General features: G+C 44.6%; 1 protein-coding gene across 5 annotated transcripts in view; it reads left to right on the top strand.

Moving 5' to 3' along the window:
• Window positions 1-25748, top strand: part of LOC108163615 (protein madd-4) — a 68010-nt gene that overhangs the window by 18489 nt on the left and 23773 nt on the right. For 4 of the 5 annotated variants that reach the window (XM_017299004.2, XM_017299006.2, XM_017299007.2 and 1 more), the window contains exons 3-10: window positions 11194-11307; window positions 11374-11699; window positions 12920-13094; window positions 15799-15943; window positions 20146-20275; window positions 22267-22369; window positions 22569-22664; window positions 25532-25747. In XM_017299004.2, the coding sequence (XP_017154493.1) occupies window positions 11194-11307; window positions 11374-11699; window positions 12920-13094; window positions 15799-15943; window positions 20146-20275; window positions 22267-22369; window positions 22569-22664; window positions 25532-25747 (1305 nt within the window). Of the gene's footprint in view, window positions 1-11040; window positions 11134-11193; window positions 11308-11373; window positions 11700-12919; window positions 13095-15798; window positions 15944-20145; window positions 20276-22266; window positions 22370-22568; window positions 22665-25531; window position 25748 lie in introns of those variants that run through there. The other variant, XM_017299005.2, reaches the window with a different exon arrangement.

A 25748-nucleotide genomic window follows, 5' to 3' on the forward strand; every position in this document is an offset into this window, starting at 1 on the left:
CAGAATCGGAACAATATATACTAAAAAAGCTATAGAAACGATCGGTGGTATGGCATTTATTTGGAAAGTGGGATTTTTAGCTGTTATTGAATTCCTATGAATATAGGATATTAGGACCACATTCTATTTCCTCTAAGAAATATATCTCCTAGGGTATCTGATGTTTCGACTCTTAAACTCCTTTCCTTCCTTTTCTTGTTTCTTCTTAGCTTTCTTTACTCTTTTCTCTTGGTTTAGCTGAAATCCCGAATTCTTTTATTCATTTCATGCCATTCAGAGTAGTTCCCTCCCAATCTACCTCCCACTCCCTCTCTCTCTCTCTCTCTCTCTCTCTCTCTCTCTCTCTGTCCTTCTGTGACTCCCTGTCGACCATTCGTTTTCAGCTGAATTTAGTTTTGTTTGTTGCCCTCTCTATACACACACACACACACACACACTCACACATACTCATACAAACACTCATACACTCATCTATGCACTCACACAAAAGCCAAAGTGGCGCGATTTTACTTCTGCGGCATTGTTATGTGTTTGACGGGCGCCACCACGGACTACGCGGGGGGGGGGGGGGGGGGGGGGGGGGGGGGTGGGGGGTGCTGTGTGCTGGAGGAGCGGGAGGGGGCATTGCATTGAATTGGGTTTTGCTCAATGCGCGACTTTCAGTCGAAGGAAGTTTCTGCCAGGGGGGTGCTGGGAGGGAAAGTATATTATATACTTTTGTGCACATATAATTAGTAGGAAAATACACTAGGATTGACCATCAGCCCAAGTTGCTGTCGAGGGAATTAAGATTTATCTAAAGAATATGCAGGGAAATCTTAGTCTTTATAATTGATTAATTATTTATTTTTAATATTAATTATTTAATATGAATGTCTGTATGTATCGATTAAAAGTAATTTTTTAGTTGATTAATTATTTTTTTGTAATATGAAATCTTTAATACGAATATTATCAATTAATAGTCTTTTTAATAATTGGTTAATTATTTATTTTTAATATTAAGTATTTAATATTAATAAAACCAATTAAAACTTTTAGCTTAAAAGTAATTTTTAATACTTAATTTATTTTTCAAATAATTTTACATAAAGCATGGTTCACAAAATTACTTTTGTTCTGTTTTCTGACGGAATTTTAAATAAATTTAAAAATGATTTTAACTCTACATATAGACGTTCAAGAATGTAATTCTACCTGATATTATACACGGATATGTACATATGCATATTCGCTAAAACTTACTTCTACATTATACATGAACTTCTACATGTGTATGAAAAATGTGTAGATCCATGGAAAAAATAACAAAATTTCAGTTGATTGCTATTTTAAGAGGCATTTAAGTGCGATTTTTAAATTAAAAATAATTTTATCCGCTAAATTACTCAATTTCTTATAAGCATGATTAAAGCGACTTTTTTTGCTTTCTTTTTTTTACATTTTTTAAAGTAAAGCCATAAATGATTCAAAGAAAAGTATTGTCCTCCTTAGTTATACCCGATACTCAAAATGAGTATTGGGGTATATTAGATTTGTGGTAAAAGTGGATGTGTGTAACGTCCAAAAGGAATCGTTTCCGACCCCATAAAGTATATATATTCTTGATCAGCATCAATAGCCGAGTCGATTGAGCCATGTCTGTCTGTCCGTCTGTCCGTCCGTCCGTCCGTCCGTCTGTCCGTCCCCTTCAGCGCCTAGTGCTCAAAGACTATAAGAGCGAGAGCAACGATGTTTTGGATCCAGACTTCTGTGATATGTCACTGCTACAAGAATATTTCAAAACTTTTCCCCGCCCACTTCCGCCCCCACAAAGGGCGAAAATCTGTGGCATCCACAATTTCGACGATACGAAAAAACTAAAAACGCAGAATCGTAGAAGATGACTATATCTTCTAGAGTGCAAAGTCTGAACCAGATCGTATAATTATTATAGCCAGAATCAAGAAAACAATTTCATTTTTTCTCGCCCTGTCTCTCTCTAACACACACGTAGCATAGCCGGCTTTGCTTAGAGAAAAACATTAGCGCCTAGATCTCAGAGACTATAAAAGCTAGAGCAACCAAATTTGGTATCCACACTCCTAATATATCGGACCGAGACGAGTTTGTTTCAAAATTTCGCCACACCCCCTTCCGCCCCCGCAAAGGATGAAAATCTGGGGATATTCACAAATTTTAGAGACTATTAAGGCTAGAGTAACCAAATTTGGTATCCGCACTCCTGTTAGATCTCACTATAAAACGTATATCACAAAATTTCGCCCCACCCCCTTCCGCCCCCACAAAAGACGAAAATCTGTTGCATCCACAATATTGAGGATACGAGAAAACTAAAAACGCAGAATCATAGATAATAATCATATCTATCAGATTGCTGAATTTGGATCAGATCAGATCATTTTTATAGCCAAAAGGAACAAATCAATTTGCACTGGCTACGCAGCCCCCGACGTCACGCTCAGACTGATTTTCTGTCTCTCTCGCACGCACTCCTTGTCGTGTCGTTTAATATTAGCGGCGTCTGCCGGAGGAGAGCCATACTGACTTAGTATCGGGTATAACTGTAGAGTTGCGGTCTCCGCAGCAACTCACAACGTTCCCCCTCGTTTTTATTTGTATATATTTATATATTTGAAATATATATAATTAATCATAAAATGATCCCCCTAAAACATAAAAGTATCTAATGTTAAAGGCATTTAGGTGCTTTAGGTATTTAAGTAACCAAAAATAATTTGCAACTGCTTTTCATTATTCGGTGCTTGCCTTCTCCACATTTTTCCTGTTTTTCCTGGTTCAATCCCACCTCAGACCCAAAGGAATATACCCCATAGAATGTGTATTTTTGCTGCTTTGGAAAAATTAATGATTTATTTTTGTGACTTGTATAGTTTCGAGAGACCGCAACATGGCCCCATTCCCATGCCAATTTCATCCAGCAAATCCCAGGCTCCATTCCGGCATTCCGTTAACTCCCATAATAACAATAGTCATGGCAGCTATATACACTCACATATATGTACGTGTATATATTATGTACATATATAGAGTACATGGAGTATAAAGAAAGAAGGCAGAGAAAGAAATACCAGTAATGAGAGTTGTCCATTTGTGGTAATTAATTTTAATGTTGGAGCAGAGACGACGTTGCCAATTTCGAGAGGAGAAAACGATGTCAATGGTCATTTGGCGTCACATTTGTGGCAGAACGTCAATGGTGGAGCCGGCAGCAGCCTCAAAAAATGGGGGAAAAAAACCCACAAACCGAGGAAGCCGCAGCCACAGCCGCAGCCACAGCCACCAATTGAAATTAGAAAATGGCCCACAGCCAGCAGGAAAACTCTCTTTGCACATTGTCCTGGATTATTTTGATATGGCCGCCTGTGCCGCAAAATGTTGCGCCTGTAATTAGTGCCGGGCCCGGGCCTGTGACCCGAAACACCTGCAGAACCCCGTGACCCACCTTGGTCCTCCCTTTAAGCCAGCGAATCCATCAATAATTTATGGGTCATTTAATTACCAACCAAAAAAAAAAAAGGAAAGTGAAAAAGGTGAAAGGAGGAAAAGTGTGACTTTGGTTCACGGCTTTTGTGTCGATTCATTCCAAGTCAAGATTTAATCTTTGTATCAATTTGTCGGCAAAGTCGCCTTGCGTGCTGCAGGCTGCAAAAAGGGTTCGTCGGCGGGGAGGGGCCTTTTGTTGTAAATGGGAACAGGGTTCCACCAACCAAACAGCCATCCCACAGCCCTTCGAGAGGTCCTTAAGGCTGGAGGGCATTGTGCAGGCTTTGCTTGTTCCTCGCCCGCCCCCACCTTTCGAGTGGATTTATTGTTACGTGTAGTAAATATATTTCCTTGCCTTCATTCTAGTTTTTCTTCACGTTTTTTTTCTCTCCTTTCCTTGGAGCTGCTTTAGTGTTCGGTTTATTTTGTTCTTTTCTTTCCTCCGTTTGCAATTTGACTTTGGGAGCCACAAGGTTTACATGCTGGGGGTTTTGCGTGCTGCCACACACCACTTCTGCCCGTCCGTCCGTCTGTTTGAAGGAGTATCTCCGTGTGCGTCCGCCTCGATATTTGTTTTTGTCTCTCTGTCAGTGTTTGTTCTGTTGTGTTAGGGCGTGTTAATGGCCCAGGCGTAGTTGACAAGTTTTTGCGGTGAGTGTTTTCGTAGTGTACTTCAAGAAGTTCCACCGAAGAGCTCCCATCCCCCTCCCCCTCACTGCAGAGCAGAGAGCTGTACCATTTGCGGAGATGATTAATGGTAACAGTGAGTGGCAGTGGAAGGGCAGGGGGAGATGGAACGATGTTGAATTTGCGGTCAGTCAGGTATTTGGTAAATTGAAATTCGGATAAGTCGGTCAAGTGATAGAGAGAGATTGAGGGGCGGAATCTAGAGATTTGGTAGAAGATAAAGACGGTCTGGGAGTAAGTGTAAATGGGGCTATGGGAACGGCATGGATCCCGACAGAGTTTGGAGTAAAAATAACTGGTTCTTATAAAAAAGAATACCCATAATCGGGGTCACCAAAGATTTTTAATCCATTCGCTCTATGGCGCTCTCAAAAGTGAAGAAATATAAGAGGAAAATGGAAAGATATATCTATGAATAAATCGATTTGTCATTATCATGGGTTCCCTTTAATTTTTTGGGGAATTTTGAGTCGAAGATCTTTATATTTCAAACAAAAAACCTTTGTTATAGAGGGGCATACAGACGAAAGCATGTTAAAGGACTTTTTAATGATGGCATAGCCTTCAAAATAAGTCTGAAAAAAATCATAGATCTAGAGGAATGTTAAAGCTAAGAAAAAACTGTTTCCTTTCCACCAAATGATGTCCAGGGGTGTCCCTGCCATTTGCCACTTGAAAGGCCTGTCTTTTGTGCAAATATCACGTACCAGCAGCAGCAGCAGAAACGATGGACTGCTGGGGCATTCCCTATCTGGGATACTCTTTCTCTCTGGGCCATTAGCCGGCTTCGCACTCCCTCTCTCCCTTCCTTATGGCATTGCCGTCTCTCCCTCTCGTTGGCCCCCTCTTTATCGCACTGTTTGTACGTGTAGAACAGGCATACAAATTTGTAACACTCCATGTAATCCGTTTGCCGGCCTCCACTCTCTTTCTGAGTCTGTCTCTTGTTCGGGCACTATCCCTGGTTCTGCCTCTGGGGTTCTCTGGTGTCTCTCTGGTGTCTCTCTTTTGGTTTCTGTTACAGTTACTGTTTTCTGGCTATCTGGCGACAAGCTCTCGACGCTCTGGCTGTTTGCTTTTGACTCTATCCCACCCCCCTCTCAACTTTCTCTCTGCCTCTGAACATTCGGGATGTCGTGCATTTTATTTCAATTTCATTTCGATTCCATTTTTGAGTTAATGACTTCAGGACATGCAAAGTATCCAACAAAAGGCCCACACCCACACCCACACCCTACCCCACAGCCCCCCCTTCTTCTGGCATTGCATGGGCTTCTCTGTGATTGCTGGCATATCCTTCGTAATCCTTACCGGAATTCCAACCAACCATCGATGATATTTATTGACAAAGTTTCTGGCACATATCAATATTTTTGTTACACTTTTTTATACGTGTATTTATTTTCTATTTGAAATGTTTTTTTTTTCCGCTAAAGTTTTTCGGTTTTTATTTCTTGATTTTTGGTGTATTCTTTATGGTTGAAGTTTTAGGCCATTATCGTAGGTCATAGGTCGTATGTGTGGGGTGTTTGGAAACTGATTGATAGATGGAATACTTCCTGGGAAGCTCTGTTTTTATGGGTCATATCGAGGACCATAAAATACCCTTGGGCAAGTCCCACAAAATACTTACTTTTTGGTCCCAAAAATCCAACAACAAAATGTACTATAAATATACCAAAAATTCCACTAAGACTGTAAACGTTCCCAGACGACAGAACTTGTGATCCTGAACCACTCCTTAAGGCTATCCGAAGCAAAAATATAGCCCGGGAAATCAGTTTGGTAATAGAATCCTCCCTTAAGAATGGCTTTTTCTATAGCTAACAATCTAAAATAGCTAAAACTAACTTGACCTTTAACTTTGGGATAGTTTTAAAATAGTTTATACAGCTAGATAGCCACATCTCTGCTTAAATGTCTAGTCTGTTAACCCCAAAACCCTTTTTGGCCAGCTCGAGAGCCCAATCCTGGGACAAATCTGCTAGAATCCCCCCCAGAGAACTGTTTTTATGGCCTACAAATAGTTTTTCTTCATACAGGTTCGTTTCACTTCAAATAAACGCCTTTTTTATGGCAGTTTTACACACATAAGAGCCGGAATCACCCCTAAACCCCAAAACCCCCCAGCCCACCGTGAAACAACCCATGCGCCTGCTGGAGGTCACAGCGAAGCCATATGGAGAGCCGTGTCGCCGTGTCGCCGTGTGTCGCGACTCTCGAGTTGCATATAAAACCGGAAACAGTTAACAAAGGGCTAAGCCCTTGGCCACTTACAGCAGTTAAATGGCATTAGAAAAGAGACACTAGACGCCCTCGCCCTCGCCCTATCTCTGTCTCTGTCTCTTTTCCAATTGCGTCATTCCAGGTTATATTTTTGGAGGGATGCTGACATTTGACCTTTGCCTTTTACCCTCCCCCCCAACTCATATGTGTGTGTGCGAGTGCGAGTGTGTGCGTTAAGTGTTTGCCATCGAAAATTAATGACAAAGTAATGTCAGTCAAATGGATAGACAGCAGCAGACAATCCGACAGGTTAGACACAACACAGAGGTCCCCAAAGCCAGGGCCATAACCAGAAATGGAAACAGAGAACCAGAGCTAGAACCATGGCTCAACATCCATGCAGAGACGAGACCCAAAAGCCCCTAAAACCCAGTGCTAGACAACCATCCAACCAACCAACCATCCAACCATCTATCCGTCCATCCATCCATCCATCTGTCCATCCATCCATCCCTTGTCATGTCATCGTTGTTGCTCTCCTGTTTCTATAGCGACACTCTAGTTTCCCAGCTCAACCTGGCATCCTGGCATCCCGACGTCAGCCATATCCCTCCTGCCAAAAATAGCCCTCTTGCCCCACCTCTGTGCCACCATCTTTTTGTGGCAGCAACCTGTGCAACCTTCCCACTCGCATACGGAAATGTTAGCTCATTGACGTTTTGTGTGCCGTGTGCCGTGTGCCTTGTGCCGCCTGACGCTGTCGCTTTGAATAAATAACTGACGTGACGCAACAGACACATTATCCAGAACAGAATATTCCATATATCTGTAGCTGTATCTGTATGTAGCTGTAGAGTGTATCTTTTGCTCTAACAATCCAACAATCAACTGGCAGAAGAGTAGCGTTTACCGGAACAAGACCCCCAGAACAGGACTCCATTTTCTCATTTCCCATTGCCTATTACCCCCCCTACCTACCCCTCTGCCTCATCTTTTGACAGTCTAATCGTCTGTTAGACGCAATGGCAGCATCCTGGGAGGAAGGAGGCAGGAGGCACGAGGCAGGTAAGGTACCTGACCTAACCAACCATGCCCCAGTATTTATGCAAAAACTGCCTGAGGCTCCCCTTTCCCTTTCGCCTCGTGAAGCTTTCCCTCTGGCTATGGCCTGCCTTCTGTCTCTAGCCTCGAGGCAGCACTTCTGTTTCGTGTCCCGAAGTCTGGCCTTCTGCCTACTCTCCTGCCCTGAAGTCCTCCTTTTCCCGCTCCTGCCCTAAAGTCTTCCCTTTCATACTCCTGCGCCGAAGACTTCCTTTTCCTGCCCCCGCTTCGAAGGCTGTCTGATGTACTCCTGACTGTCTCCCGACTCTGTCTTTGGAAATAGACTCGACTGTCTGTTAGATTTCACTGACAACGGTACGGCTGTGTTACAGTGGGTCTATATGAGTAGAAAATGGTCTGAGGATTCCGGAGGGTAGATAGAGGCAGGTTCTGGTAAAAGTTTGGTAGAAAAAGTGAGGTAGGTTCTTCCCATGATATTGAAGCGTGTCCCAATAACAGAGTAGGCTTAGGAGTAGTTCCATATGAAGCTCCTAAAGTGATAGATCGGATATATACCATATGTTTGAGTGTAGGGTCATGGTTTCCTACATATTTCTACAAAATATAGTGGAAGAATAATGAGAATTATATTATTTAAAGAATAATCTTTTCAGCTAAAAGTAAAATAAACTTTGGTAAGATTTGGGACACAAAAGGGTCTAATTAGGGTTCTTAAAGCTCTCTAAAGGTTCGTTAAATATTCAACAACTCAGGGAATGAGTTGCACAATAATCATGCAACAATGATTACAACCACTTCCTATGAATACCTGTAATCAATCAACAGCCCCCCCACAACCCCCAACAAACCCTAAAAACGCACTCCCTTTTGCTTACTTATAATCAGGGAAAAGCTAGTAGGGAACCCCTCTGCATTCCCCGTACTTGTGTGTATCCCATAAATTCATCATTTTCGCACCACTGTGCACATTAACTAACTACCTTTACAATGACTTCCTGCCATGACGACGACGACGACGACAGGCAGTCAGAGACGGAGAATAAATGGAGGGGAATAGGGTAACATTTGACGTACAACTTAGAGAGGAAGGGGCATGTGGCTGGATGGAAAAGTGAGTTATTGAAACTGTTTCAACTCATAAATAAATAATTACCGGGAATCGCACAAAATGCTTGTGCATAAAATGTGTTGTGTTGTGTTGTGTGTCCTGCTGTTTGCTAATGTTTTTCCCCCTGAACCAAAGCCCTGGACTGAACCCTCAACCTCTCTCTGCTAGGTCTCTGGCTCTCTGGTAACCCCAAACCGCACACAAATACCCAACTTCCTGTCCAGGGTATAAGAAGGGGTCCCACCTGTCGTCATCATAGCCAGGACTCTGCTCACTCGCTCCAGTCGTTATTTGTTTTTCTAATACCTACAACAAGGGTCGCCTAGGCTTCTAACATTTCCATTAAGGGACCAAACAAAACACTGGGGAAGAGAGAGAGAGAGAGAGGGCAGAGGTAGAGGAAACACTTGAAACCGTGGTAATAGATACTTAAATAGTAATTTAGTAGCTTTTACTAACCGCATGGATGGACATATGAGATTTTATGCCGATTTTGTTAAGAGTTTTTCCTCGCCTCTCTTTTTTTTCACGTACTTTTATTGCCTCTCCACACTTGGTTTATCGGACATTTCATCTTTTACACAGCCTTCTCCGAACTACACCCATTCTCAGACCTATCCCCATGCCAAGCCCCCCCTCATCCCCCTTTGATAACATCTAAACTGCAATCAAATGGCTTGGGCTTGTAGGGGGATTTTCTTTGGGTTGGGTCATGTTTCATGCAGGAGACAATCTGTATATGGAATGAGTATCCGTTCCTACAGAGCCTCCTCCTCCTTTAGACCATGTTTGTTGTGTGTGTGGCTCTTTGGATTTGTTTGCGGCTGTTGATTTGTTTTTACCATTGGCTCTGGCTCTGGCACTCCCTCTGTATGGTCCATTTGGCGCTGATTTGCCTTTAAGATTACCAACTACGGCCCATTTCAATGTTTACGGTTTATTGTTCTTAACGGATGTTGTATTCAGAGGTGTTACGGGTGTTTCGGTGTGGCCTGAGACCTTGGCTTAGACGGAAAGTTGTTCGGGCCGATTCTAGCTGGTAATTTGCTCTCGACTACATGGCCAGATACGTAGCAAACGATTAGGTGGCACAAGGATAACAGCTTTAGCTTACACATTGGACTTTCCTTGACCTGAGGTCTGTGGAGGGGCAGCCACAGACTCCCAAGGACCCCAAAAATCGTTTAAAGAAGAAACATTTAAGTGTGTAACCTTTCAAATATGCTCGGGGCTAAATATAAGTTCTAGTTCCATATTTTTTGGACTAAGTGGAGCTGGAGTTCTATATAAATCAATAAATACTTTTAATGGTTCTTGCGTTTGGGTAAACCTCTAGTAAACCTGCCAAGGACTGTGCCTTTTGTAATTGGATTTTGGTGACCGACTTAGCTGGCCAAGGCATGAATAGAGGAAGTCGAATAGCGCGTTCAGGGAGGAAGGATAGCCCAAACATCTTGGTAATTGTATAGTCTTTGCTTCGAAAGAGTACAGGTTGTATGGCAGTCACAGATTGATACATCAACCTCTGATATCTACGACTACTTTTTGCACTGGAAACACTTGTAGCCTTGTTAAGGGTAGCGGCCCATTTAAGCCATGATTACGTGTGCTGTAAGCGAGTATATTTCCACATTTGGAAAATTGAAGCACATGGACATGCCGCGACACGCCATAAAGCAGGAGGAGGAGGAGTAGCAGCAGGCAGACAACGCGGCGTATGAGCGATACTCCCGCTTGAACCCTTGACACGACAGTGTGCCGTGGAGATTGTTTTCAATTCCCGGTCTCCCTACAGACTGCCGTACGTATACGTGATGCGTGTCCTAAAGGTTAATGTGGCTTCGATATGAAAACCGAGAGAAATCCAGGAAGCCCGAATGCAAATTGTTAACGTGACTAACGTTGACGGCGCGTGCGAGAGAAAACAATTTATTTCGAATATGGCAGTGGTACTTGAACTCCAACATGAACCCCCGAAAATGTCGAATATGTGACACAGTTCTTACCACCCATCGCTTTACGGCATGCACAAGGGAGGGAAACTATCGATAGTAAGTGGGTTTAGTGTTGGAAAGAGTAAATAGTAGAAGCAGGCGGCGTTACAGGGAATTTTGTTATATTTCGGGGGATATTTGACAGATAGTTGAGAGACTTTTAGAATTTAGGCAGTCTTGAAGAAAATTTCATTTGTGTAGCACTCAAAAAATTTAGATTTTAATTCAAAATTGTTCGTCTGGTGTGAGGCTGCTGCTGCAACTGCAAATTTCCAGTAAAGTGCACGACAGACCCTTGCTGATTTCCTTGGTGCGGACGCGCAGCCAGAGTTGTCCTCGGTCCGGAGAGGGAGCCCTTGGGCTGCTGGCGAGTCGCTTCGATGGTTGTCTTACGCTCGTCAAGCAGGAGTTTGTTCTCGGGCTCGACCTTTGCCACCAAGGAGCAGTGGATCGTCCGCCGAAGCCTCACACCCACACTAATTTTTCGGGCCATAGATGTGCTTGATATCATCTGTAGCCTTGTTTTGTTTTGGACTGAAAACACTTATCGTAAGAAAAAAAATCACAAATTTTTATTTTTTGTTTTTTTGCTTACCGTCCCGCCCTTAGACCACACTCTACTGCCTGTTGCAAACGAATGCCGCTTGGGGCAAGAAACTGAATGCCAGCCAGGCATTCGATGACACTTGGAACACCGCCTCCGATCTGGAAAACGAATTGGAAGTAAGTTGAAAATGGAATTTCATACCCGAATACCCGAATTTCCTAACTGTGGCCTTCCTTTTGCAGCAACAGAAGCGGGCCAAAAGCAGCGGCCAGAGCGGATCATCCTCGAGCAGTGGGGGCCCTGGGCAGTGGTCGGGCTGGTCGGACTGGTCCACATGTTCGCGCACCTGCGACGGCGGGATTATGCAACAAATGCGTAGGTGCAGCAATCCGGGAAGCTGTCGGGGCGAGAGTGCCCGGTATCGCATCTGCAACATGCAGCCGTGTCCGGACCAGCAGGACTTCCGCTCGAATCAGTGTGCGGCCTACAATGATGTGCCCTACGACGGGACCCTCTACAAATGGACGCCTCACTACGATTACGTGGAGCCCTGCGCCCTCACCTGCAGGTACATATCTGTGTGGGGCATTCATAAATGCGTGGCTTGTTGCACCCCCCCTAATCGGAGTGCTCACAGATGCTACACACAGGCCAGAGAGGGGCCGGAGAGTCCAGAGTCCAGTGTGGCAGGATATGCGCTCATTATTCATCAGGGCTTCCGCTTTCGCCTCAAGTGGTGGTTCCCTTTTATATCCTGTGGTCTACAGCAGTTCCGCTTCCTTCCATTCATTTGTGACCAATAAAAAAGCTGTTTGCGCTTTTGTTTTTTTTTTTTTCTAACAGTCGTTTTTTGCGGTTCAAATTAGTGGCGGAGTCGTGTTTGGGTTTTGGGATACTGCGGTTTCGAGCTTCTGCGGTTAATCTCCGCCGGTATGGCGTTTTTCTTCTAACGTAATTCCATTTGTTGTCTTTGCAAAACCCATACGAATAGGAGTGGGAATCGGGTGGGGGTGGTGGTGGGGCATGCGGGTAATATAAATCATTTGCTAAGCTTTAAATTTCTGCAATTTAGTTGCAAATGGAATCGCACGAATGGAAGGAAGCAATTTGTGTGGAAGAGCAGTGATAGGGGATTGGCTTAAGAGTGCAGATTCAGGACGGGGTAATTGGGGTTAGTTCTATGAAAAAGTGGCTTGAATTTGGGGTATTTTAGAGGTTCGGGTATTCCGTTTTAATTTTAGTATGAAACAGGGTATTGGGAAAGGGATATTGTCTAGAGAATTATCATGTTATTGGTCGCCAAAGACTGTGTATTTTGATATTGAATTCTGGGGACCGAAACAGGCCGGGCAAGACACTGAAGAAGAGGCGACGCCTAGCGATGGTTCATTGGATATTGAAATAGGAACCGCCTAAGGGAATAAGGAGAGTATCTGCGAGGTAGATTTAGATCTTAATGATTCTATCTTCAACCAAAGAGTAGTATTTCCTACGCCTCCTTCAGCTTTAAGTTTTCTGCCCAATGATGTCACTAGTTCTCTCTGGCACTACCCCCAACTCTTTCCCCTTGAAGCTTTTCCATTACTCTTCCATAACAATGAAGCATAAATGGGTTTTCCCCTAGAGAGCACCTTCGAAAGCATTTTCGTCGTGGCAGCCTTCACCTTAATCAACGATTAAATTAAGTGTATACCAGAAGGCATACCCAGAAGGCAAATGCAGGATACTTATCCATTAAATTTATGAATAACTCTCTCACCATCTCTCTCTTTCCCTCTCCTTTTACAGAGGCCATCCGGCACATCTTGCCGAGGACATGTCCCGTGAGACGGCCCAGGGAAATGTCGAAGATGCGGAGCACTATGACGAGCAGAGCGTCATTGTGCAATTGTCGGCGCGGGTGAAGGATGGCACCCGTTGTCGTTCCGGCAGTCTGGATATGTGCATTCAAGGCAAATGCCAGGTGAGTGGAGACCCTCCCCGTCCCTACTATGTAATCGTAATATTTAGACAAACTTTGAGCTGGGACCGGGTACCGGAGAGCGGGGCGCCCAGGGAAGGTGGGCTTCCTTCCTTCCTGTTCTGTCGGGTCTGTCTCGTCGGTCTGTGTGTTTGGGGCTGGCTGGCTCCTGTTCCTTCCACTTCAACTGCTCCCCAATCGACGCGAGGCGAAATATGATAAATTACGTCGACAATGTTGTCAGCGATGCAGGCAACTGGAGCTTGCGCCTCCTTCTGTTCCCCAGCCTGTGAGGGGGAGGCGTGACTGTAGGCCCTGGACGAGAAACAGCCCCCCGAAAATGGCAAAAACAAAAAGCCCCCTGTGCTCCAGCGAGCGTTAAGCATATGTATATGTATGTAGATTGCATAACACAAGCCGCCTTTGTATCATTATGCTCGGGCGCATAAATAAATCATAAAGGGCAGCCGAGTGGGTGCGGCAGGCTGGTTGTTGTTTCTACCTCAGTTGTTGCCACTGCCACTGGTACTGCCACCGCCACAGTGCCAGTGCCGTCAAAAGTCAACTATTGAAATGCCAATAAAGCGTGCTCCAGGGCAACGATGGAGAAGTAGCAGCCAGAGAGCGAAAGCAGGAGAAGAACTCCCCATGAAATCCGCTGCAAAGTATGCGACGATATCGTCGCCGAGGAGCGACCCAAGAGTTTCGATGGAGGGAGCGTAGTCTAAAGAGTTTTATGAGTACTGGAATGTTTTTTATTTGTAATAATTATTGGTTTTTGGTTTAATTTGAAAGGAATTAATATTTGACTGGCATCTATGCTTGACCAACACTACTAATTAGGGTTGCCATGTCGATTCTTAAAAAGTATTCACTAACACTGATAATTAGAGGTTTTGTGTTGTTTTCCAACACTGAAATTAAAAGAAACATTGTTTTTTAAGTCCAATGGTTCCCGAATAGGATTTTAAATCTCATTAGAAGCTTAAAAATATTAGCCAACACTACTAATTAGAGTTTTTATGTTGTCCAACACTATCATTAATAGAAAGAGCTACCATAGATTCCTAAATAGTGTTTGAAATTTGATTAAAGTACTGAAACTATTAACCAGCACTATTATTTAAGGTAGTCATGTTTTTTTCCAACACTAAAATTCAAAGAATTATCTAGTTTTGATAAGGCGTCGAATCTTTAGAGCTTCCTTAAGCTCCTCCACATATCCCCTTGAAAATATTTCCTTCACCAAAAGTTCCTCATCAACCCACGTTAGCCTCGAGTCCTGGCATTGCCTGGGCATGGTCTGGCAGCAGGCTTACAACTACAATAATGTCAAACGAAGTTGGCGACACAAGCAACAGCGAACGAGGGGGGGCCCGTGCCCCCAGGGCTTCCCCCACTTGAAGCGTTGTTTGAGTTTAAGTTGGCTTTCACGGCGGAAGGGAGGGGCAGTACATATGGGTGTTGCATGGATATGTGTGTGTGTGTGTGTGGCGGCATCTTATCCAAGTTTCGCCTAGTTTCTGGCTGCGCTGTAATGCCGCCAAATCGTCACCCCAATTTGTTGTAATAAACGCCAATATGTCATGCGGTTTACGTTGTGTTTTATTTGTCGCCAAACAGCAGGAATGGAGCAGCAGGAGCAGCAGCTGCCAGAGGCGTTCTATACATATGTATTCGCATATAGGTATTATGTATATCTGTTAGAAATAAATCAAATAGCAGGCTGCCTGTTCGACGGTGGCTTTTAATGCAAGCCGCGGGCTGACTTTCGCCGCCATCACTGCCTGTTTGTCTTGCGGTTTACACCGACCAACCCCCCGAAAACCCCCAGCAGAAAAGTACACAGCCCCCGCCAAGTATCCAAAAAAGTTGCGGCTTGCATAAGATCTTGACATAGGTTGGCTGCCCCGCTTCTTAGAATGGGATAAGGTTACGTTTTCGTTTGAATTTGGCCTTTCTGGCGGAGCCTTGTTTACAGGATTTTCCGACGAACGAATTATAAATAGCTTTTTGGAGGAAATTGTTTGGTTAGGCATGGATTACGGGCAGCATTTTAAGCTTATAATTTGGGGAAAAGGCTTAAAGCAAATCGAAGTATAGTTTGAGATGGGACAAGGGGTCGATTTTAGAGTCGGTGGGTTTTTAATCGCTTAGGAAAATACACTCGTAGAAGAAATGGCAGCTTAAGCAACTGAGAGGCGCTGCTGCACGACGCGCGACTATCAAAAAACACTAGCAACATGCCTGTACTGCCACAAAACCATGTGCCACTGCCTCGTGGGAAGCCTTTCTGGCCACATGCAACACAACAAGTCACAATTGTGCAACCTTCAGATGCCAAACAAACAATCTGCTGCCTAATTCCTTAAATATACAAAACATATTTATGGCAGGACCCTGAACCAGTGAGAGGACAGAACGCAAGGAAAACAATGTGAAATATTTATGCCAAGTGGCGCCCTACCCCCTCCCCCCCACGATGAGTATCTCTAAGTTTATGCAATAGATTTTCTTTCATTGATTTCCATATTTTATTTATTACGAGGCAAAGGTACGGTCTACGGTCTATGGCCTGTGTGTGTTCTGTTACGATATTGATACCTCTAACAGTTGATTTACACTTATTTATGTAGGAATTTTTATTTACCCTTAGTCTTTGTGTATCTTTCCCGCTCTAACTCTATGGATTGCTATCTCGTTTCAGCGCGTTGGCTGCGATCTGAAAATCGGTTCAACAAAGAAAATCGACGGCTGCGGTGTGTGCGGCGGCGATGGCAACTCCTGCTCCCAGCCGCTATATTACTGGGAGATGGCACCGATGTCGCAATGCTCTGTCACCTGCGGCGGCGGTAAGTTCTGCCACACCCCCTCAAAGACCCCCCATATCCTTGGTATCCTTCTGTCTGGGCTGTTCTGCTATCCTCAGTGTAAATAAACAAGTGGAATATGTCAAGAACGTTGCAGGAATGGAATTGGAGGCGGCCTGAGGAGCTCTTGGCGTGCCTGACTGCCGTTTGTAATCTTTTTTTTTTTTTCTCCACCCACCCTCCGCCCCGTGCTTAAGAGGGTTTGAGTGTATGTAGCATTCAGCTATTTGTCGTGCTCATTTATTTTCATTGAATTGGAATTTGTTTCGATTGAATGTTTGCATGGTAATCGAGTGGCAGCAGGTTCCCGTTTCTACCCATTTCTACCCATTTCCCCAGTTGCCAATCCCATTCCCATTCCCCGCTCTAATCCCCGAAAAATGGCTGTTGAAAAGTGTGTGTTCTACCTTTTGCTGGAGCCCCAACCTGTATATGATTAATAGTCTTGAGGATATAATATATTTGAAAACTAAAGTTTGTCGATTAGGCCTTACGTTCGTGCCGTGCGTCGGCGGGTCTGGGCCATAAATTGGGCTGCCAGTTTTGTTACCTATTTTTATGTGTCTGTTTTTGGGGTTAAAGAAGTTGAAAGTTTTGCACAGCCGTCTGCCTGTGCCACATGATGAGGCATCAGGTAATGAAACTTGGCGTTGAAGTGCCCATATGCAGGGGGGGGGTTTGGGTTCGTTCCCCAAAAACTTGGTTGGCAGTTCATCAGAGAGGTGCGTAGGTGGCAAAAGTTTGGATTGCATTTTGGGGCTTGAATGTTATTTAATTAAAATTCAAGAGCCTTCCTTAAAGGGTACAGAAATCAAACCCCCAAAATAGTATTAATTATGTGAGATATAGAGCCAAACGTTTGGGCCATTTGTTCTGCTTATTCATCATAAATAATCTGATATCCGCGCGCCCATTACCTACTGAAACATGAGTCCTTCCTGCCAGCCCCCTAATTGAATCGAAGACACTGCCAGCGCTGACTTCTCATCCGAATTTGACCTCAAAGCACGAAATATGAGGGGCCATCAATCTTCGGCGGGCAGTGAAAATCGATGCCGAACAAATTTTAAGTGGAGTAATATTCATGACACGCAAATGTCTGAACAGAACACCAATATTATCGGTGGTGTTTGCCTGGCCGGCAAAACAAACTTTAATCCTGGGGCAGCGCCTTTTGGGGAGGCGCCTCATAAATTTTTAATCATTATTTGGTTCGGATGTTGGCTCTTTTCTCGGCCATTAGCCTGTCAGGTGGCACTTGGCTAAATGCCAGTCGGAAGCAAGGAATGCCAGAGCTTATCCAGCGACAAATGGCAAAATCAATTTCTGGCTTCTACTCGGGGTTTTAATTGCAATATCGTTTAGGGGCGGGCTCTAGTCTCCCTCTGGTCCCCCGGGGAGTGGCCGCCTCCTGCTCGATGTTGGCCTGTAATTACATTTTCAATGGGTGTTTGTCTGTCTTTAGTTTTTAGATGTCACTTAAATGTCAAGTGCAGTGTGTTCAGGGTCTGTCCTGCCCCTCCATTAATGGTACACCTGTGGGGGTTGCCTGCAACATGGAATTGATTTTACCCCTGCCCCGAAACGAGTGCTGCTCTGGCATATAATTGCACACATTTCACGAAATCAATTATGTTCAATTATATATATTTCGTTGAGTAGTTTCGCAGTTTCAACTGCAACGGCAGCAGAAGGAGCTGCAGCTCCAGCAGCAGCAGCAGCACTCATGCACGTGACAGGAGTTCCAACTTGGTTGATGGCTTCACTTTGGTCGGTCTCCTCCTCCTGCTGGTCCTGCTCCTCCCCCGCCCTGTCAGCGCCCCTGCTGTGTGTCCTAATGGACCTTGTCCCAAATTGAAAACACTTAATCGTCATTTATTTGGTAGTTTTTTTATCCACATCCCCTCCCCCCCCCAGTGCTAGCTCTCGTATGGCAGTGTAAGTGTGGGTTCGTTTGCCAGAGATTCCGAGTGGTTCAGGAAAAGTTAGTTTGCGCGGAAGAGTGCTTAAGATAACGAGAGGAAGTGACAACTAAGAAAAGGGAAAAGGAATTGTTATTTAAGAGAAAAGAAAGTACCAGTTAAGTAGAGATTAGGGGTAGGGTTAAGAAAGGGCCAAGGATAGTGAGATTTGAGGTAAGAAGCTATTACAACAGAAAGCTGAAGCTTATTAAGCGCCGACCGAGGGGCGCTGCTGCATTCCGCGGGATAGGTAACTAAGACTTTTCAGAAATGATAATCCTACAAAAAATTACGCTTCAAAAGTGTTACATCAAGAGTCACTCAACCAAAGAAAGGTCACGAAACATTAAAGAAATTACCCGCTGGTACAAGGTCCATTAACATTTCCGGTTCCACCATAATTTTCCCCCAATGTAAACGGCAAAAAGGAGAGAGTAAGATTGGTACAGATACTCTTCGTTTACAGAAGCTTAATATTGTGACAACCTGCTGGGCTCCGTTTGAGCCACATAAATCCACTGGGTCATGGTCCGCCCGCTTGCTGCTGCTCCATCCTCCCGCACGACTGCAACACACGAGAGGCGGAGGAGGTGGGAGGACTGTCTGAGGAGACTGACTTCTCCTTGGCGTTACAACAATTGACATAAATGCCACGAGAGGATATTACCAATTGCCTTAAGCCAATTGTGTCATGAATACGCAGACAGCGGGAGATGATAATGATGCGAAGCAGCAGGAAGAAGACGAGGATGATGACGATGATGAGGATGACAATGGCATATCCATGGCACTCAAACACAGACCCACACACACACACATAGACAGAATGGAGCTTATAAACGAAATTCAATAGCTGCGAAATCAGCGTCACAGCTGCTCCACCGTGGAGGGCGTATTTATAGCGGAATTGGAGGCCAACGTATCCGTAGCCCGTGTCCCAGAGTTCTAACATTTTCTGGTTTCTCCTAACCCTCTGCTTTCGACTATTTTTCAAGCTGACAGATCGTTATGACGTTATGCATTGTGTGACTCCTTAGCCTCTTGCTCTCCCTCTTCCGTCTGCTACCCTGCGCGTCGTCGTCTGCTGGCTGCACTCTGCCATCTGCCAATTTCCGGCTGTGCATTTGGGAGCTCATCCCCCCTCTTTCGACCATTTACCCCACTCACAGGTTTGCTCTCCTGCTGCCTCATGCTACGGATATTCCCGGCTGACAGCTGACATTTAACCCTTTAAATCTGAGAAATTGAATTGAGCGTGTTTCAAGGATTTCTGTGGGGAGCACTTAGCGCAGAGAGAATGTTGGTATTTTATTACGCTAAGGAATCTGATAAATAGCAGAACTAATCTCTGGCATAAAGAAAAGAGGAATTGAAAAGAACGATTATACTACAATAAACGGGGTGCCAGAGTTCTGTGCATAAGAGGGGAATTATGGTGAAATTAATTTACCAATAACTTATTATTCCTATACCATACACTAGGGCATACAATAGTCTCGCTAGCCTGTTCGCTCACCTCCGCTGCTATTAACCGTTGCCTTAATCGGTCTTCACTTCATTCCCGAGCATTCCCTTCACAAGTTGTCACCAGAAAAGGTGAGTCGCTACCCGAGCTGCTACCCTCTTGCTCTCTTTGTGTGCCGGCGAGCACGAAATTAGCAACTATCACAAGAGCGATCTCGGGCAACGGCACACCTCGACTCAACATCTGCCATCGACTGCTTAATCGGTTACTATTCCATTGTCCTACATTCGTAAACATATTTGTCTGTGCGCGGAGAGCGGCAGCAGTCTAAGTCTCTCTCTCGTGCAATAGTGGATATAAAAATAGAACCTTATCTCGATGGAGATCAGCCAGCGCGCTCGAAGTCTTGCTTTTGCAGTCAGTGTTTTTGCGTTATTTGTGCCTTTGCCAATATGAAGCCTCAATGGGTTAATTTTGCAGCAGAACTTTTTCTGTGTGCTGTGCTGCCGGTGAGTGTCTTAAGTGCCTTAAGTGACATTAAAGTTGCACAAGAAACGCCCCCCTCCTGCAGCTCCTGAGTTTTATTGATTTTAAAGTGCAGCAGCAGCAGCAGCAGCAAAGACAAAAGCAAAAGAAAAGAAAAAAAACCGAAGAAAATGTTCCTAAAGTCTGGCAGTCGAATGCCATTTCCTATTCTGTCTCCTACTAACATTCTTCTCTCTTTCCATTCCCACTGATTTGTTCTCTACACGCTTTAGGTTACAAAATGTCGCGTCCTATATGCAGGAATCGTCTAACCAACGCCGATGTCGATGAGACGCTCTGCAGCGTCGCTAATCGCCCGGAGCCGGCAGTGGTGCCATGTAATACACACAGCTGTCCGCCGCGGTAAGTACAGAAAGCGCCTCCCCCCTCCCTCTCCCCCAGGCTGGGCCTGGCTGACAGCCACCAGAGTTGCCTAAGCCACCTACTCTCGTTCTCTCTCTATCTCCCTCTGTCCCTGACAAGAAGTCCCCAAAGGCCCCTAAGCAACCGCAGGTACACCGAGAGAAATGTGAGAGTGGGATATTTTTGTAGTTTCAGAAAGATCATTACTTGAGCCACACATTTTCCCTCAGTGTAGCTTATGTTGCTGTGCCTCACCTGCCCGGCTGGCTATCAATTTAAATGGCGTCGGTTATCGGGCGTACGTTTTGATTGCCATCCCAGGCACATTATTATCGCCCCCAAAACCGAACCGAACCGAACCGAGCGCGGACGCTGTCTCTGGTCGCTGGGGGCCTTGTTCTTGCATGTCCCTCCTCCTCGTCCTTCTCCTCCTATTCTTCCTTCCTGGGGGCGCTCGGCCCTCTCCCTCACACTTATTTATCGTTTTGTGACATTTTGAAAACCAAAACCCAGAGCGAAACCGCAACCAAAACTTTACGCCAATTTGGCCAATGTCTCCATGGTGCCTCCTCCATGTTGCCTCCTCCGTGGTGGCGCCTCCTTCGTTGACTTCGAATTCTAATCTCCGTTCGCTGCGGGTTTGTTCCTGTTCTTGTTTTCCGTTTCGCCCTCCCTCCCTTCTACCATTTTCGCACTGTTTATTGCTGTTCGCGGCTTTGCGACTTTGCCTTCGGGCGTAGACATCAATTATGTTTTTGATTCCGTCTGTCTTGAGGTTTGTCTATTGCCCCTACCAGTCCCCCATTCTCCCTTTGCCACTCTGTTCTTCCTTCTGTGCCTTGTTTTTGGCAATTTGTGTGTTTTCATTGGTGGAGGAAGGGGAAGCAGAGGGAGGCTTTGCTAATAGTAGCTCTGGGGCCTGAACTAGTGGACTGACACAGATACTGCTTGGAGGACTGTGCATTGGAATGATGAAGTGTTATGACAATTGGCCAGAGATGGGGTCATCGATTGTTTGGCTAAAAATTCGATTGAATGAGAAAAGAGAACCATTTAAAGTTGTTTTTTTTTGCAGAGAAATTTTGGAATTTTTAAAATAAATGTTTTAGAAATGTCGTGTTTAGGTGCATACTTGTATTTGTACAGAATTTATCAAAAGATCAAAACAAAATTTTATAAAATGATGAAATCTGAAATTTCTTGAGGTAATCAGCGATTAATGGGCATTATTGTTCGGAAATTATTGGCTACTTTAATCGTTTCGACGTCGATCCTGTTATATTTATAGATCTAAACTAAAATAATATGAAATTAAACTAAAATTAAACGAAATTAATCGAAAGTGCTGTCCCCCAAGTGATAATTGAATGTTTTTGTGCACTGAAATTATAAGAACACATTAATTATCACTTGGAGGTGGGAAAACCCCACAAATTATAGTTTTAGTTCTGGGAAAAATTCCCAAAATATTCTTTCCAAAGCTTGTCTTAAATATATCCTTAACTTGTACCAGAAATACCGAGCAAATAGATCAAAGATAGAGCCAGTTCTTTTTCGGCAATTAATTTAGAGCGTGGAGCACTTTCTTTCATCGCACCTCCCACCTGGAGGGCAATTTACTGTTGCTCCGGTGTTTAACAGCCAATAACAGTAACATTCATTTGTTGTAGTCTTTGCGGCAATGTCTGACCTCGCCACCCAACGGTGCTCCGTAGAGAGCACTCCGCCCCTGCCCCTGCCACCGCCTGCCCCTCTCTGTGGCATACCGCATGCACTTTAATGCTGAACATATTTCAGAGCGTGTGAATTTGCCTTTGCCCCCCCCCCTGTATTTCCCTCAGTCTGGTCAGTGAAAGCAAACCCGCATTCAACGTTGAACGTTGAACGTTGGCTTTTTGGGGAGCGGAGCACTTGTTTATTTATTCTCCTTTCTTGGCCACTTTCGTTTAACCGAAACCGAAAAAACCCTACCGAAAATTCTGAATTCACAGTTGGATAACCGACGATTGGAGCACTTGCAGCCGCCTCTGCGGACACGGCTATCGGGAGCGGATGGTTGTCTGCGCGGAGGAGTCGAACGGGATTAAAACGAGGGTAAGTACGAGCCGGCCGAAAAAAGAGCTACCGGTAATAGCCAGGCCACGGCCCCGCCTCCACTTAAAACGCCTCCAATTTTGCATAAGAAATGCTCTTGGAGGGAAAGGAAAAGGAGGCGAACCAAACACATTATTGCCATGTTTTCTCACACTTGTTCTGGCGACTCTGCCCTTCCCCTCCCATCCCCCTCTAACAGGTTGCAGATATCATGTGCCGCACACCGAAACCGCCAACACAAGAGACCTGCATTATCGAGGAGTGTCCGCACTGGGAGGTGGAGGACTGGACCGGTGTAAGTACCAACCAAACCATTTCCCATTTCTACCCAACAAGTCGTGTAATAATCATGCACTTTCTGTGCTGCAACACGGAACAGAGAGGGAAAGAGAGCGGGACTCAGACGCAGACGTTGCTCGTTGCACGTTGACGAGGGCCTGTCTGTGTCTGGGCCCATTGTGTATACTTAACAAAATGTCTGGGTTGCTGCTACTGCCACTCTGCCACGCTGTTTGTACGCCTCGGGCTCTGGTCAAGGGTATGGCTATTATCACATGATGTTGGCGCTTCCTAGGAGGAAAATTGTAGGTGGATTGAAGGAGTGAAAGTCCAAGATTCTTACATGCAGTTCTTCGTACTTCCCGCCTTGAGACTCTTTTTCAGAGCATTAACCAGTCGTTTTGGCTGTTGGCTCTTGTTTCCGCCTCGTCTGCTTGGTTTTTATTCCCACTCCATTTAGAGAGTTACTTTGCTTGGTGGCTCGTAATAAGCTGCTGCCTAGCCGCTAGACGGAGACCGAGGCGACTCTCCAGTCTGCAGTCCCTGCCCGGTCATAGCCGTACAACTTAATCAACTCGGTGGCAGCAGCGGTGTCGGCGTTGCTGCTTAAGTTTGTCTGGCCGCAAGCTCTCATGCCACTGCCGGCACCACCCTCTGCTGTAACCCTTAGCCCACTCTGCCACCTCCGCCTACCCCCTTTCCACTCTCTCTCTTTGCCTCCACTTTGGTTGCTGTTCATTTAAACTGCAACTTTATTAATGGTCTCCTTCAGTTGCTACTACTACTCGTATATGTGGCATGCCCCGCTCCAGCAGTGCTGGTGGTGTCTGAGGGGGCTTAAGACGCCTGCTGCCGCGAGGGGGGTGTCAAGTTTATGTGTTGCTTAATTGAATTGTCTTAAGTATTTTTCGTGTCTGAGTCTGGATGTTGTTTAGACGGTTTTTGGGGTTGGCTTAAAAAGTCTTTGCCTTTTTTTGGCTTGTGTTTTTTTTAATGGGTTAGATTAAGGTTTGAGTAGAATTTAGGGGTTAAGGGAGTACTTAGCTCAGGGAAAGTGTGTCTTACAAGATGAAAAATAATAACGAAATATCTGTCAAAGTCTTTCCACGTGGAAAGAACCTTTCATTCAGCAGGAAAGGTATTTCCAAGAATTTGTATTCCTTCAACTTTGAAGAATTTTCCATCTTTCAACTCTTATTATTTTTTTTAAATGAAACATTTTCCAATAGGTATTTTTTAATAATATTTTTCCTCTTTTATTTTCCACCTTTAACGAAACTTTTTGTTAGACGATTGACTTGATTCCCATCCTGCCCTGTGATGGAATGCGATTTCCGCACAGTAAAAAGTACCGTCAAAAAGTACCGTCAAAGCCTTTTCACTTTTCACTTTTTTATTTTCCGGCACAAAAAACAAAAGAGCGAAGAGAGGATGAAAGGATGAGAGAGGAAACTACTTAACGTCAGCCTATTAACAACTTAATGAACTTTTGCAAATATAATAAAACTTTGCAAATGTTTTCCCCTCTGCATTCCATTATTTTTTCACTCTTTTTTTGTGTGTGTGTGTGTGTGTGTGTGTGTGAAAAGGTAGAACCGCAGAGAACCTTTAAGAGCCTCCTGCCCCCCACACACACTTGTTTTTTAAATGAATTCCCATAATGCTTATGAGATGAAATGCAGAATAATTTATGGCCGGAAGGAGGCGCGGGAAAAGTGAGAACCAAGCGACGGAGAGGCTATTAAAAAAAAAAACGTTAACGTTTATGTCCATTAATAAAATATATATATGTGGATGCCGCAAAATAAGGCGCCATTCAGAAGTGTGGGGGGATTTATACAAATATACAATGGTGGCAGGACATTACGCATACGCCTTGTGGCAGGTCAAAAATGCAAACAATACGAAAATTTGCATTTGTATGCGTAGGCGCGTGCAAGTACCCTACCCTCTGGGCTTAGGCTGGGCTGTTTAGGGGTAAAGGAAGGTACATTCGAAAGAAGGTATGGTGTTGAGCAGCATCCGCACAAGGGTTTGGTCTCTGGCAAGTCACAAACGGAACTATAGACAAAGACCATCAGCAAACAGGCAGTTCCGGCTTGCGTTTTCAGCCAAAACGTTCAGTTATTAGGTGCTCCCGTTTTCGTAAATTCTTCTCACATTTTCTTATTCTCTGTTAAACGCACAATTCAGTGTATTGCGCGCACGAAATCTTCTGTTATGTGTAACATCCGATATATCGATAACCGAATCAGGCTGCATCAGCTGTTAATTTGAAGTTGGGTTGAAGAAAATAGATATATTAAAAAGTCTAAAGCTAAATTGACCTGATAATGGTGTCAATTACATGTTAATGCATCAATAAGTGATATATTTTTTTCCTTTTTCATGAAAAGCCTTTTACTTTTCATTTCGGCGAGAAAAATGCTTCCGTTTGCAAAACGAAAGTTTTAGCGAAAGTGAAAACCGAAGCCTGTCAGGGTATAAATGGTCAGATGAGTAACGTCCATACATTTCAATGGTACACGATTTTATATCAGTTTTTCGTGGCGTGGATTTCGTGGTGGGAATGCCTATAACCATTACAATGTCTGGATGTTACTCAGCTTATTATTATATTGTCTTTGCGCCAGCTCACTCCTGGACTGCCTTACCTTCCCAAGAATATACTTTTGGCTTACGTTTTTGCCTTTATTTAAAACACTTGAGAGAAAAAAGAAGCGTTGGGTAGGAGGCAGGAGTTTCAGGAGTGGCAGCAGCGATACTTTGTCATGTTTCGGCTCATCTTTTGTGCAAACAAATGCCTTTTTATGATGGAAGAAGGGAAACATATTGAAATAATTTATAATACCCGTTCTTCCTGTCCTTCTGCGCCCCATCTAGTGCTCGGTGTCCTGCGGACAAGGAATACAAATGCGAGGCGTTGAATGCAAATCGACAGATGGCAGCCTGAGTGCCAAATGTGATCCACTCACAAAGCCCGCCAGCATGCAGCAGTGCTCCACGGGCATCCACTGCGACGGAGGTGGCGGCGGAGGCGGAGGCCAGAACAAAGGCGGTGGAACCATCATCGTGGGTAGCAGTCGTTCGGTGAATGAGG

Source organism: Drosophila miranda, chromosome 4 (genome assembly GCF_003369915.1).
Source record: "Drosophila miranda strain MSH22 chromosome 4, D.miranda_PacBio2.1, whole genome shotgun sequence".
NCBI classification, from domain to species: Eukaryota; Metazoa; Arthropoda; class Insecta; order Diptera; family Drosophilidae; genus Drosophila; species Drosophila miranda.